This window comes from Teleopsis dalmanni, chromosome 2 (assembly GCF_002237135.1).
Source record: "Teleopsis dalmanni isolate 2A chromosome 2, ASM223713v2, whole genome shotgun sequence".
NCBI lineage: Eukaryota > Metazoa > Arthropoda > Insecta > Diptera > Diopsidae > Teleopsis > Teleopsis dalmanni.
The window spans coordinates 86,947,021-86,962,562 of record NC_051847.1 but is presented as its reverse complement, the minus strand read 5'-3'; the positions used below and the strand labels follow the sequence as shown (position 1 = coordinate 86,962,562).

General features: G+C 31.1%; 3 protein-coding genes across 5 annotated transcripts in view; all 3 read right to left on the bottom strand.

Moving 5' to 3' along the window:
- The window catches only part of LOC119683665 (glutaminase kidney isoform, mitochondrial), a 41,393-nt gene extending 37,680 nt beyond the window's left edge, over positions 1 to 3,713 (bottom strand). For both annotated transcript variants that reach the window (XM_038097464.1, XM_038097465.1), the window contains exon 1: positions 3,369 to 3,713. In XM_038097464.1, the coding sequence (XP_037953392.1) occupies positions 3,369 to 3,683 (315 nt within the window). In that variant the 5' untranslated portion in view covers positions 3,684 to 3,713. The remainder of the gene's footprint in view (positions 1 to 3,368) is intronic.
- Positions 1 to 15,542, bottom strand: part of LOC119683666 — a 323,964-nt gene that overhangs the window by 200,961 nt on the left and 107,461 nt on the right. The gene's annotated exons all lie outside the window — the stretch shown is intronic.
- LOC119683664 (nucleoporin NUP188) lies at positions 7,357 to 14,966 on the bottom strand. Its single transcript, XM_038097463.1, has 10 exons — positions 14,805 to 14,966; positions 13,680 to 14,745; positions 13,454 to 13,622; positions 13,283 to 13,392; positions 12,517 to 13,215; positions 12,189 to 12,454; positions 10,052 to 12,110; positions 9,843 to 9,991; positions 8,963 to 9,176; positions 7,357 to 8,892 (listed from the first exon to the last, which is right to left on the bottom strand). Exons 1-10 carry the CDS (start codon positions 14,828 to 14,830, stop codon positions 7,969 to 7,971), a joined length of 5,682 nt encoding a protein of 1,893 aa, XP_037953391.1. The 5' UTR covers positions 14,831 to 14,966; the 3' UTR covers positions 7,357 to 7,968.

Genomic DNA, 15,542 nt, shown 5'->3' with positions numbered 1-15,542 from the left:
CTTCCCTGAATTCCAGACCTCACCGCAATTACTGCAAAACTCATATCGCGAATAAATGTGGCGTCACAACATTTTGGGTTTTCTTTTTTTTTTATTAATGGAAAATTTTGACATCGAATATACTATATAGGTTATAAATTTTCTCTATAAAACTCAAAACAAAATAAAAAAGAAATTTATATGAGTATCTCAAAATGACGCGTAATACGTTAAAAATGTTTGAAGATTCACACATTTCTTTATGGAAAGAAATATATTTCTATTTATTTTTGGCTGTGGACTTTGTTCAGATGAAGGCTGTTTTTTGCAAATTCTTCAGTCTTTCTGCGAATTTTTTTCTCTGTTTATCTGCATATCTAGTTTTCTCGGTGAACTGCTTTTCTAACCTCTTCGGTTACCTCTTCAAATATTAAATTTTAATTTTTTTATTACGTCGTGTCTACTGTTTCGATTATAAAACTGGTTCCACATAACAAATTCGTACGATCCGTCTTCTGTTTTCTGTTTATCGGTCGTATCAGCGTCTAAAACATTGGCTCGAATATCGAAGTTTCTAGAGAAACTGTAAACTGATTCATATGGTTTTTTTTAATTGTTTATGTTATTATTGTTTTATTTCTTTTGATAGACGCTCTTTTACGAATAGCTTACGAAAATGGAAACAAAACTCAAATTAACCCCAAGAGTTATGTTTTTTTTTTATTACAGTTGCGGTTTATAATTTTTTTTTATAAAAAACGTGATAATTAATTTATTAATATGGCATATAATAAAATTTATGTGACACATTTTTCATTTAATCATTGGGTTAATAAATTTATTAACATTGATTTTTTCTAAAAAAAAAAAGTATTCAGAATTTTCAATGAATTTATTAGTTAGAAACCGGTATTCGAATGAATCAGTAACGTGATATATGGGCAATATACTACCATATAATGAGGGAAATATTATAATGAATGAAAATTTAATTAAAGCAAATTATGTATTAATTCATAAACTACTTTAAATCGATGAATGTTTACAGGTTTTTTAAAATTACTGGATTTTAATTGATAACGTTTTTTCTTTTCAAAAGTTTATATAGTATAAATATATGTAGATCATTTGAACAGAACCTTTTTAACCTACATCCATATAGAGCCAGAGTTTGACCTATGAACATTGCCTCCAAGTGATCAATACGAAAAGCATAAATATTACTATCATAATTAGGTCAACATTAAATGACTATTGGACTCCCCAACTAATATCTTAGATTTTATCCACATAATTATTTATTTATAAATAAATCTATATTAATAAATTATTATAAAATATGATAAGGAGCAATAGTAACAAAAGCCTTTGCTCAGTAGTGATATTTTAATTTGAATTCAATATGTCAACTATTTAAATATAGTTAATAAGAGAAATTTTACAAACATAATCTTAACAGTAATATATTATTGTTTTAATAGTTGTAATTGGTTATTTTAATGTGGATATTAGTTTTATGTAGAACTTTGTATGACTGTATAGGATATTTTGAATCCCAAGCTACGAACTAAATATATATGTATAATCTGAATCAGCATGACAAGGCTTGATTTAGCTATATTAGCTAAAGTCAAAACTGTTTGACTTTCTGTCTGTTAATATGCAAACAAATCTCATAGTTTTATGGCGAATCAAATAGCACTTCTCGTAAATTTAGAAAAATCAACTCAATATATTGATAAAATTACACTTATTATGGAGCTTCAACACCTTTTTAGGAAAATAAAAAGTGATATACATATATCTCACAATCATTATTAGTCTCTTCAACGTGACTAATACTCTTCCTTATGATCTTCCTTAACAATCGGCTACAACAAAAGATAAGATATAAGATATCCAAAGAGCAATATGTAAAGAGCAATTTTTATAGATTCATGAAGGTTCAAATTTTTTTATTTGCCGTATTTAAGAATACAATATTGACATCAATTGCATACTTATGGGGCACAAAACGTAACGATATCAATAATAGTGAATTCAAACCATTCTTTTATTCAAACTATTAGAGCGCTTTAAGCCACAAATCTCTCAATGAAAATGGACTGGAGATACTCTCAAAGCTGATGAGGATAATATTCTTAACAAAATATTAAAATTGCAACCCTATTAAAAACGAAACAAAGGTAGACTTCGAGTAAAATGGATTGCCAATATTGGTACTAATTAAAATAATTCTTTCTTAAATATTAACACACATTATCTCAGTCATACATATTTTGATGGGTGGAATTACTTTCAAACCTGATGAGAAGAATACACAAGTTAATATTAAAAGTGAAATAAAGGTTTCCTAGAATAAAACCCCTAAAAAACGAAGCTGAAGTAATCTGCGAACAAGTGTAATGGACAATATTGGTGATGATAAGCATAATAATAATGGCCGAAACACTACCAAGAACAGCAAGTGTTGCAGCGAAAGATGGTAGTAAATGAAAAATACTTTTTCACGTGGTTAAAACCCGATCCGGATTGATGATGATTCTTTAGTAAAACATATGGCATTAGTTTTATCTAATTTTATTTATTTCAATTTTTTTCAGATTTTTAAGCATGCTATTTTATTCAGTTAAATACTATAAAAATAAATATTAATATTTGTCTGAATGATATCTTAAATATTAGGTTAGATACAAAAGTAATTGTGATATTGATATTAAAACTCAATTATCTTTATATTTAACAATACATTTAATAAATTGACGACTCTGGGGATTCTGTATCTTCGTAAATTCAAAAAAAAAAAATTTAAAAGACAATGAAATAGAAATGAAAAGACAACAACAAAAATTTTAGTTAATTTATTTTAGTTTGGCTGAGCAAATTCAATTCAACAACAAAAATTTTAATTAATTTTTTGAAGTTGGGCTGACCAAATTTAATTCGATAAGTTAACTAAAATTTTTGTTGTTGTTTTCCATTACTATTTAAACCCTTCTAACTTTTAAATAGTTTCTTTTTGTCATAAGAAACGTCACTTCCGACAAAAAAAAATGAAAATTAAAAATATATGTATTTACTATTATTATAATTTTATTTTTTATTGTTTCTAATAAGTATATTTAACTTTAACTAAAGTTAAGTAAATTTTGTAACTACTCAATATCAAGCACTCGATTACACATTGTGTAATAATACAAAAATGTTTACACATTTTTTGTGGCGCAAAACAGAAATGTTTCGGTTGCATTTCGTTTGGAAGACTAAAAAGCAACAAAAATCGATAATTTCACAATTTTTTTAAATTAAAATTTTTCTCACATTTACCGAAATTAATTGAAATTGTAATTTTACTATTTAATTAGAAATGTAATGATGATTGCACTCACCTCTAAAGCAATCTTTTGCTGCAATTCCCGTCCGACGTGACCGAATTTATAGCGATCTTCCGCCAATGATGTAACTAAATTAGCATTGGGAATGTTAACGCTTTCGCCAGTGCCACTGCCAGTGCCGCTGCTGATGACGATGTTGTTGGTTTGAACGTTGTTGGTGGTCTCGTTGAGTTTTGTGTCTTCCAAATTTTCAGCAAGGTTCAGAGCTGTTGCCTTGGCACGTTTTCCAACAAATCCATTCAAATCTAATAACTTCAAATTGGAGTTTAACAACCAAAAATTTTTAACTGACGAGGAACTTTTAAACATTATTTTTTTATGAGCACCAAAAAATTTAAAAATTTTAGTTTATTTTCTTTTTAAAAAAAAAAAACAAAAAAATATATTTTTTATGAATAATTAACTTTGCTTTTCTCAACTCTTGTAGTACAAAAAATGCAAATTATTTTATTTTATTTTTAGATTTGTTCAAATAATGTTTTTTGCAAAGTATGCTTTTCTTCTACATCCAATATTCACTGATTCCCTGTTAACCGTCTTCTTTCTCGTGCAAACGCGCTCTTTGCCTACTCACAAACAACTGATTGGATTGGATTTTCGGTGGCACTGATGGACACCAACTGCTCTTATATCTAACAACAAACTTTTCTGTGTACTTTTGCCGCATACTTTTTGAATGAATTTCGTTAAGTACATAATTTTTTTTCGTTCACCATTCGTGAATTTTATCGCCTTCGTTTTCCCTGCCTAACATTTCGTTGTTGTTGTTCCATATTTCTTCTCTCCTCAGCTCTTCTATTTTCACATAAGTTTGCTAAAGTCTTGATAACATAAGCGGATTGTACCCATTGCACAAGGGTGGCAGAGTGTATACCAAATATGTACGTACACTGAAAGTTTGCTCTCCTTCTCTTCTTCATTACATTAACAAAACTTTTGACTAGTGACTTGCTCTTGTTATTGCTGTTGTTGTTGGTGTTGTTGTGTATCCATTAGGAACAACTCAAGCATTTTTATTACATGTAATGTACATTGAATGCTAATTATGGTTTATAATTAACAGTTTTAACTTAACAGCTTCAGTGTTGCAGAAAGTCAGAAGTCAAATGCATTGAACTTTAAAATTTATAGTTCGATTGATAACTCAAAATCCATTATTGGATTGATTTCCTTCAACGAAATGTAACTTTCAAAATTAAAAATAATAAAATGAAATTGTAGAAGTAAAATCAGTTCATCTAGATAAACAGGTTTTACAATATTATTATTATATTGAGGCTAGTTGAGTCAAGGGACTTGAGCACTTTTAATCTCTATTAACTGTAAGGTTTCTTCATAACCCGTCTTTACGCCTTGGCTGGATTATTGTTTATCACTTCATCAGACTTAGCAATAATTGACCTCAGATCTGCATAGCTCTCCGAGGGACTTGTAATCATTCTGAGATTCGATAACGCGGTGATGGTAAGTCTGTCAGTTTTCGTAAATAATTTCAGGGCTTTATTCTTTATGTATTTTTTGATTTTTTTGGCTTTGTACAATTTCTAGCTGACGAATAGTAGTGTTTGACGGTCGAATTATTTGGTTATACAACAGCTTTCTGTTCTTAGTATTCAGATTTTCATTTTTGAATAGTGGTTGGAGGTGATGAAGAATTTTGGCACAGCTAATTCTTTTCAGTTGAACATGTTTAAGCCATGTGAATCGTTTGTCCACCGTGATGATGTAATATTGATCTATATGATGATGATTAAGAGAAACTGTAAAAGTCGATTCGCTTGTGATACACAACATCTTTCTCCCCCACCAAAGAGGAAACTATACTTAAACGTAAAGCTTCAATTGGTACCCGCAGAGTGCCTTGACATTTCAATGTGGCAGTTATTGGCGTATTATACCGATATGTCTGTTAAGAACATCGTGGTATTGAACCCTTACGGCAGGTAATCTTGTTAAATAACTCTAGACTTCTTTCCTTAAAATATATCCGAAATAATATTTTAATATAATATTAAAATGAGAAATAATGAATAGCGTTCCCAACGACATGGAGTTTCGTAAGGAAATTGCATACAAATAACCGATACTAATGTAATAACTTTTTGTTTCGATTTCAGTACATAATAAAATATAAGAGGTACTAGTGGAACTATTATTTATTTATATAATTTCATTCCAGTCACCTTTTTTTTTACTTATATATAAACATATTATATATATCTAAACATGTAAGACGAAGATATAGCAACGAAAGTACATACATCTTAAACTGCAGAATAAATTACACGAGCTGACGTAATGTCAAAAAGTCACTGGGTGAAAAAAAAACCCTTAAGTAAAATACATGCCAAAAATGATTGTATAATATATGATAATATAATATATATAATATAATTTAATTTTAAATAAATACTTCATGTTCTGAACACATTAATGCTATAACATATTTATCTTATAAATATCAATAAATCTTTTAATATCATTAAAAGAAATAAATATTAAATATTAGATAAATACAAAAAGAAATATGTAAAGTTTCCTGGACTACTGTTTTATGAGAATTATTTTTGAATGTAGTGATTAACTAAATTTCAATACACATGGGTACCGAGACACAGGGGCATCGCGACAACGGCATAGCAGAAGAACTTGCCAAAGCAGACACTCTGCTTTCTAACATTAATTTCTTTTAATTTCTTATTGGTATCCCAGCTTACAATACCTGAGTATAGCAAAAGAAACTTGAGCAGATGAAAATAGCTGGAAAAGCTTAACATGGTCCAAAATGGACAAGAAATATATGTTAACAGTAAGTCACTTTAACTTAAACCCAACATGCTAAGCGCTTTGCTATCAGTGCTGAAAGGTCGCTGCGTACTAGAAAGATATATTATGAGACTGGGTGTACTTTGTAATGTCGTAGCTCTGAAGAGGAAAAATAGATCGTGTATGACATTCTTTGTCAATGCACATCTTTCAACAATAGAAGATTAATAATCTTTTAGTTTCTATAACCAGATATTTAGTTTGAAAAAATAATTTGTTGGCTAATTGATTCCATATCTTAAAGAAAGACAAAAAAAACCTTACCCAATCACTTAAAAACTAAAGTTTCTATTAGAGTTTTGAGTTTTTGAGCACCATCTGGTTATTGTTACTTTTATATTTAATTATATTATTAAATATAATTTATTATTAAATATATTTAATATCACAACTATTTGATATACGATCACTATTAAATGTAGTTATATATTTAAAATCTGCAATCTAAGTTTGAGAAAATATTAAATGAATCGATACTTATGTTGTTCTTTTCAACATCTGTGGAATGATCAAATTGATGAAGCACTAACCGGACCTGATGTACGAGATTGGAGAAGACGCGCACGCAGCGATGGCGGCTGAAGAGACATGCTGCGACAGTTCGAAACCCGGTAACGGGTTGTTATGGTCAAATAATTAAGTAAGTAAGGATCTGTCTATCTAGTTCTTTCTGAATATGCTCGTCGATGCGCGTACTTGAAAGAACTTATACTTACACACTCAAAATGCCGAATAAAAAGTTTTTTTAAAGTGTTTTTTTAGAGGGTTTTCGAGGTGTTTTTTTCTGATATCAAGCTCAAGTAAGAAAATAAATTTGGCAAAAAAAGGAACGAGTACGAAAACACTTGATATCAAAACAAAGGTAGGTGGTCGAATATTTTTTTTATCCAAACATACATACTTGCGATTCTAAGATGTTTTATAATAAACCTAGGATTTAATAATATTTTAATACTCATTAGTAGTACCATTTCTCTAACAAATTTAAACAAACAAAAACAACTTTTTATCAAAATTTGCTAACACAAAAATCTCAAAAAATATATTTATCTTAAAAATTTTTATCTGAATATACTAAAACAGAAATAATTTTATCTTAAACTATTATTTATTTTATATAAAAACTTCCAAAATAAGTTTTTTTATGGGTCGCAGAAGTCTTCTTTACAGTAAAAAAAAATAAATAAAAAAAAATTAGCAGAAAATTATAAAAAAAACATGCCGTAAAAAATGCTAATTTTCTTACAGAGCGTACAGAGTGGAGAGATAAAGAGAGATAAGCAGTGCCGCACAACATATTCCACTACCGGCCTTTCTACTCTCATTTCACGCTTTAACGTGTTCGGTATATGTAGACCAAGCACATGCTTTTTGTTTGTGTTGGTAACATGTGCTATCGCTTATCAACACATTTTCGCTTAAAAGCTCTGTTGTTTCTTAAAGTTAGAGGCTCGTCAACGGACACATAAAAAAACGTGTTGCTATTAGCTTTGAATAAAAAAAAAAAAACTCTGTTATTTTCGCACATACTGAATAATTTTAACATCTAATGCTTTCTGTATGGCAACAAGACTTCAAAATACGATTTTTTGCACGTTTTGAAAATAGCAGCGCCGTTAACAGTGACGTTGCGGTATGCAACAGTTTTACAGCAGAAAATAACAGCAAAGAATATGAAACTATGCTATTCTATTTTAAATTAATTTATAAAAATGCGCGCTTGCCAGCAAAAATAAATTTTATTTGCAAAAAATTTGCGCTTGACAACCTAATCGACTTGACATATAACCGTGAAAATATTCGATAAGAAGTGCATGTAATCTTCTTCTACTAATTGTACATACGATAAAGGACTGTACTTGGGTTCCTCAGGCGAGAAATATACTATTTCGTCTTCTTCATGCTCCTGATCATTTACATCATAAGTCACACTAAAACGTTTAACGTTATCCTCGTGTGTCATGGGTTCACCTTGTCGTCGCAGTGGTGATCGACTAACGCATGGTGTAGATGATTCGGGTGTATTATTTTTGGATTCTGAATTTACTCCGAGGATTGGACTTATTGGATGGGAAATATTTAAATTTCCACCGAGTGCCGGTGTACGTTGAAGTTGTTGTTGTTGTAAATGTAAACGACGCACAACATTAACTCGTAAATCGGAAGAATGTCTCCTATTCGCATCTGTTGATATTCGCGTGGAACTAAGTGCAGGTTTAGCTGCAGCATCGATATCCATATTGCTTTTCTCCTTTTCCTGTTCATCATCTATAGTCTGCATAAGCACTTGTCCGTGTTTGCGACGGTACCAAATGCTTTTATGTTCTCGCTGATCGACTATCACTTTTTTCCGCACAAATTCGTAGAATGCGAATATTTCAGTATTTGTTTCGCGTCGGACAAGCTGCTTTTCCCTTGGCGGCATATGTACATTCTTAAGTGTCAACATGCACTGTGAAGCAGCTAATGTGAGTATATGTTCTAATGCCATGAGACATAGTTCACCATCTAAATTTGACAACATCTCATTAGACGGACAATTGGAAGATGATACGGAAGTAGTTGACAAAGATTTCGAAATAAGTCTTCGGGTATTATTCTGTCGACTAATAGTTTGTGTTTCTGCTGCATTCGTAGTATCAGCATGATTGGGTATGACATTCAATGGTACCTCGTGAAAAGTATAATTTTGCTAAAATAAAAATAGAAGTCATATATGTATGTTACATACATTTTTAAAATATTATTTCGTTTTCACTTACCAGATTAAGTGCTTTTACATAAACTCCTACTATACTAAGCGCCGTTCCAAATGAAAGGGAGACATCATTTTCATTAAGCTTTGGTGCACCAAAGTTTATTTCGAATATGGGCTCCCATTTACTTAACACAAATTCTGGTTCACATATCAAATCAATCATTGTGGGACTGAAGTGCTTCAAGCATTTGACACAGAGAATAATAATTTCTGTCAAACTAAAAGAAATGAATAGTAAAAAAAAAGATTTAAAATATATTTTAAAACAAAATTACCTATACAAGGCGAGTCAATGGGAATTAAAAGAGAAAAAGAAACAGTTTTGGGATATTTTGTTCCAAATCTTACTCTGATAAAAATAAATTCAAGTTTTCGTCTTTAGAGGAGTTGTGTCGCCTGTGAAGAGATACGCTACACTGATCACCTAGAGACTTCTCCCATTGGAAGGCATAAGAGATGACAAAAACAGCTTCTGCATTATATCTTCCACAATTTATTTTAAGACGTGAATTCAACGCTCTTATGGACATGAACATGGATTTTTTATCAGAGAATCTATTACTACTATTCAATAAAACCTCTCTATGGAAAACAATAGCTTATATTAAGAATTAAGTTTATTTCATCAAACGGACGCTGAAAATCAGCTGAAGAAAATATAATGCAATATAAAAAAAAAACTTTTTTTAAGAATTCTTATTGATAACTAATTCTGGTTGCGAGATAGGAAATAACGCTTTAACACTTCATCAAACTTTAAGTTGTATCTTTATCATATCTATGGTTATATTTCATATAATGATTACTACTATAAGATAAAAATCTAAATACTTACTCTTACTTGTAAAATAAATACTTACTCTTACTTGAAAATAAATACTTACTCATTTAGGGTTGTGGTAATGTCATCTGCTAATTCCGCATTATCATTCTCGCGCAATATACCCAAATGATCTCCAGTGAGCAGACATTTTAGATTTTTAGGCTGATGAAACATGGAAATGCAGTGTCCCATGAGTATTTGTAAAGAACGCTGTAAAATGTTATGCAAATTTAATAATAAATTTATACAATTACATATAATAATGAATACCATTAAATTAAAAAGCGATTTCGCATGCTCCAACCGCCATTGCTTTTCATATGGCACCAGTTCCATAATAAGGGTAACAGCACTTTTGATTAGGTTTACTGCTAATGGCTCTAAAGACTGTTTTCCCAAAATTAATGAGTCTATTAAGTATTCCTCATGTATGCCAACGAATTGTAGAACATCTTTCAGAAAATGAAGATTATGATTTTTAAAAAGTATTGTAACCAACTCAATGCCACGTGCATATATAGGCCACCATTTCTGTGCAGTCCACTTATCTGATGAATTTGTGACAGTTGTAAAATCTGACGTCAGTAATTCCTTCGGTGGTAATAGCTTTATCCAAAGATAATCCCCCACATCGCAATGTAAGAATTCACCTGAACAATTGCCTTTAGCAAAAACTAACAGCACATCTAAGAGTTCAACGGAAAGCTGCTGCTTACTATGCATTTGCAGGATATAACTCGTGCAACTTAACAAACGTTGAAAAACTTTACTGGATATAAAAGGCATATCCCAATTTCTTGGACCATTGTTATGAAATATTATCGCTACAGTCTTTAGTAAATTCAAGCTTAAAATAACTGAACTCGTGGAAGAGTTTTGACAGGTTGGCGCAGAAAGCTTTGTTTGCACTTCGGCTTTAACACAATTCTCCAAGCTCTGCAACTCTGTACATATAATGCTCACCACAGAGTGAAGAAAATTAAGAGCTATGCTTGAATCAGCGATGAGCTCATTAGTAAGCAAATTGGCACTTCTTATCGTTATTGCGAGACAAGCTTCACGAGCACGTACATGTAAACCTTCATAGCAACTTGCTACACGTATGAGTAATTTATTCAATTGCTTCAACATTACTTCATCCTCTTTTGGAGTTTCCGTGTAAGAATGCTTACAATTTAATAATAAGAAAAGATACAGTTCCGATAATATTATAAACGGTCTGAGATCATCTATATATGCAGATCTATCTACTAAAACGTGTAAACACTTTTCGGCTAACAATTTATATTGTTTCTGTGGTAGCTCTACAATTTGCGGTTGTTTCTTCAGTATGACAAGTAAAAGTCCTTTAAATGCTTGTAGTCTCGCTAACCAATCTGGCACATCTTCAGAAATTAAATCATTTTCAGTCGATATTACAGATGGAATTTTAGGTAAATCAAATATAAAGTTCAGTAGTTTTTTGAAATTTTCACCGTCAAATAATTTTAATAGTAAATTTTTAACTGCAGTCTTTTCTTTAGATGTAGTGCGATACACTTCAATTGCTAGTATATTAAATAGTTGTCCATAAGCACGCACATTCTGCTTTAATTCACTAAATAGGGGCCTACATAGCTGCTCCCAAAAATTAGATTTTTCTATTAATGACTCGACAAGTATTTGCATATTCTGCTTCCAAAGTGTATGGAACAAATTCATAATTTTGCTGGGTAAAGTTTGTGCGACTATTTGTGGATCCTTTTCAACGCTATTCAAATAAACTTCAATGAATGTTAGTATACTGTCGGCTATCTGTTTGTCGGTTTCTTTCTCAAATAGGCGCTTCTCCAACGCATAGTTGACTTTGAAGAAAGCTTCTGTGACTCCTGGCTGTTTCTCTACACATGCTTCTACCAGCTCAATTACAGCAACCTTTATTGAATCACTTTCCAAGTCATCCGGAAGTTTTTGCAAAAATATCAAACGTATTTGATCTGGTTCCATATCCAAGCATGCAAGTAGAGACATATTGAATTGTAAAGCTATACGCCTTAGAAGTCTGCAAGAGAGTATAGGCAACCACCGATCAAATATGTTGCTCATATAGCTGGTAACTACAGATATGATGCGTAAAGAATCACGTTGTTTTGGTTGTGTGTATATGAGAGTTTCTAGTGGAGAAAGTTTATTGTCATCGGGGAATACAGTACTTTTTAATCGCAGCAATTGCATTAAGATACGCATAGCTAAACGCACTAGCAAAACCATATCAGAAGACTGTTGCACCATCCAATTTGACTCCATTTCCATAACATATTGCAAATATGCATTTCCAAGAGCCACAAATCTGTAGAAGAGATTCTTATGTTAAACTTTAAATAACAAAGTAATTTATTAAAGAAAATATTATATTTATATTGAATACCTCAGCAATACTAAACCGTTCTCGAGATTTAAGAGACTGTAAATGCAGATGTTACGGAGCATTTGCTTATTAACGCAGTTTGGGTCTGTTTTGTTGATAACCGCAACCGAATCCAATATATCGCAAATAAGACCCATAATTTCTGCGTAAATTTTATTTCTTTGTATTGGAATCTGAAAATGCCATGTGTGCAGGTTAGGAAATATTTCAAGTAATAAAAATATGAGACCAGGAATTTCTACTTGAAAATAATTGTGACGTTGAAGCTGGAATTAAAAATCTGTTTTAATAACTCATTCAAAAAAAAAAAATACAACTGTTAAACTACCTTCGTATAAGTTCTTAAAAAGTTTAAGTAAGCCAAAAAAAAATCATAGCACTCAGTTTTCTTTTCAATTTCTACTAAATAGCTACCAACAAGTTTGGAGTCAAAGTGTACACCAATCGAATATTTTTTGAAATCATCCAATGTGGTATTTGTAATAACAGGCAAAATATCCAAATTAATAACACGTAAGTATATTTCTTGATCTACCAGACGCAATAATGCCGTGCACACATTAAGACAATTCGCCAAGAGCACGACTGGTGGATTTTGTAGATATTTATATTTGTTAAGCAAGTCTATACACATTTCTGTTGGGTGAACCATTTCAGCACTTATAGCTGCTATTGATTTTGTACGTTGCAACTCAGCGCACAAATATTTAAGTCCTTCGTTAACACGTGAAATCCGATCACCTTTTATAAAATCTTTACTAATCTGCGTAGTGCTTGAAAGCAAACAATTCATCTCATGTTGCAAGACATTGAAATAGTTGACATTCTTTCGAAAATGCACACAATAGCCTTCTTCACGGGACATAACTACAACAGTTGTTCCTTCATAAATAGTATAATCAATATGCGGAAAAGGATTTATGTTTCTTGTGAGCACATAATCATCTACACTGACTGCACGCAAAACAGTACCGTAGTGCTCATACGTATCAGTAAAAATTGGTAACTCTTCCAGCTGAGACTTAACCTGGTTAAAAAGATTTAAAAAAAAATAAATTGATCTATTATAAATACAATTTAAACTAAAAACTTACATATGCTCCCTGACCACCTTTTACTAACGCAGTTGCCAACATTGATATGTGCATAAAATTATATGGAAATATTTCCAATAATGTATTATACAAGGAACGTGTGCCAGTTTCTAAAGAAAGGCCCATATATTAGTTAAAATAAATATTTAAATTACTTATTTTAAGACTTACCGGAACTACAAAATTGCTTCGCTAACGTGGGCCAAGAGAGTAATTCAGCCAGCAATTCATATATGAAAGGGTAACTAGCACATGTGCCATCGTTGTCAAATAAGTCGCACATATAGTTTAGCAGGTTGTGCACTGTTCTGCGTGCAATTTGTGACACTAGACTATCATTCTAAAAATAATGTTTAAAATAAAAATATACTGGGGCAATATATATAAATGTACTTACCCTAAGCATTTCATTAGTTAGCATACTACGCAAATATTTAAAGCATTCTAGGTCAATAGCTCGTTTACCGAATAACCTAAACTTACGAGAAGACTCCAAATTTTCAGCTGCATTTTTAAAACGGAAATTAAGCAACATCCATGCCAAAAGCATTGGTCCATTCTCTGGCCTGTGGTACATACGCTCAATATCATCTGCCAATACATCTATTACTTCACAAGCAATATCTTTACATTTCTCGACATCATTAAAATCGACGCATTTTAGAAAGAGTATGAGTTCCGAATAAGTGATACGTTGTATTAGTTCTTGATGCAAGCCATTATTGCTAACGAAGTACTGCTGCTGCCTACCAAAAGCATGCTGCTTAAAGCACTCAAATAATATTTTGATTTGTTCTAATGTAAACGGCAACTGCTCGCTTATCAGTAATAATATGTGTAATACTTCATTTATCTCTCGTGCATTCCGTTCCGACCACTTAATTAGTTTTTCGTTAAAATTAAAAAATTCTCTTGACGCCAGCTTACCTGGCGGCTTTTCATTTATTAAAAATTCTAATTGTTTTAAATAAGACTTTTGCAATTTTTCTATTGAAATATGTTCAACCACTTTTTCGTATTCATGATGATATGGATGACTAGGTACTTTAAAATATATGAAGAGATTTTTGACTATTTTTAAGATAATCATACGTTGTAGTGTGTAATAGCCCCAAATATTATCTAGCAGTTTACTCATATTAGTCTCAGTTGATAGAAGCACAGTCAGTAAACTAGCGGAACCGCGATATTCATTTTGTAGATAATAGCATAATATCTCCCAACATTGTTTTGACTCCACGTTTAACAACTCTTGCAAGCGCTGTGTGAACATTAATAATTTTTCTTGCTTTTTTTGCTGTAATAACTTTTCAATGTCGATTGTAGATGCACTCATATCCTTAAATTGCAATAGCCCACATTCAAGTTCTTTTGCTACACTAAGTAATTCAGTCTGAACGGTGTCCTCGGGAGTCTCATAATTAATGCCAGAAACTAATTGCCACAAGCGCTTCCAATCAAGCCTTAAGAAAATGAAAAATGTATAACGTATATATATTATTTTAATTTGATTATAACTTACATTTCCTCATTATTTGTAGTAGTCATAATTGTATTATTTATAAATTAACTAAAAACAACAAATTTATTAACGACATGAAAAGCATTTAACGCCGCGCCAATTTCAATACTGTCAAAAACAGATGTTTGCGTGGAGTATCCGAAATACACTTTAAAAAATTTTAACGCATTATTTATTTAACATGTTATTAAAACTAAATAAAATTAAACAAAATCATATCGAATATAATATATAAAACATGTATATGGAATTCAAGCACTAATATATATTAAGTAAAAGATATTTCACTTAACTTATTAAATAATAAGTAATCAATTATTATATACAGCTTACTTTACTATAGAATATTATATATCTCCATTGATTAATATTCGTGAAACTGACCGTATACTATATTAAATAAAAAATGATTTCTTAGGAAATATTAGACTATAAAATTTAGATGGATGAAGTAAGTATGATATAGAGAAGACTTGTGGCCACATTGGGAGAAAAGGCAAATATTGGAACCTTAGAAACTGATTTTAGTGATTGCAAGTCTTACATTGGGGCTTTCGATGCTTTCAGTTTTTTACTGAATGAAAAAAAGAAAAATATGAAAGTCTACCTTCCAACTCATGTAGGTCTATCAAGAACAGTTCCAGTATATAGACTTCCAGTATATTTAATTTAATGTACTTGTTTAGTTACAATTCCATTTTCTTAATTCATTTAAAACAACTGTTGAGCTTCGTCTCA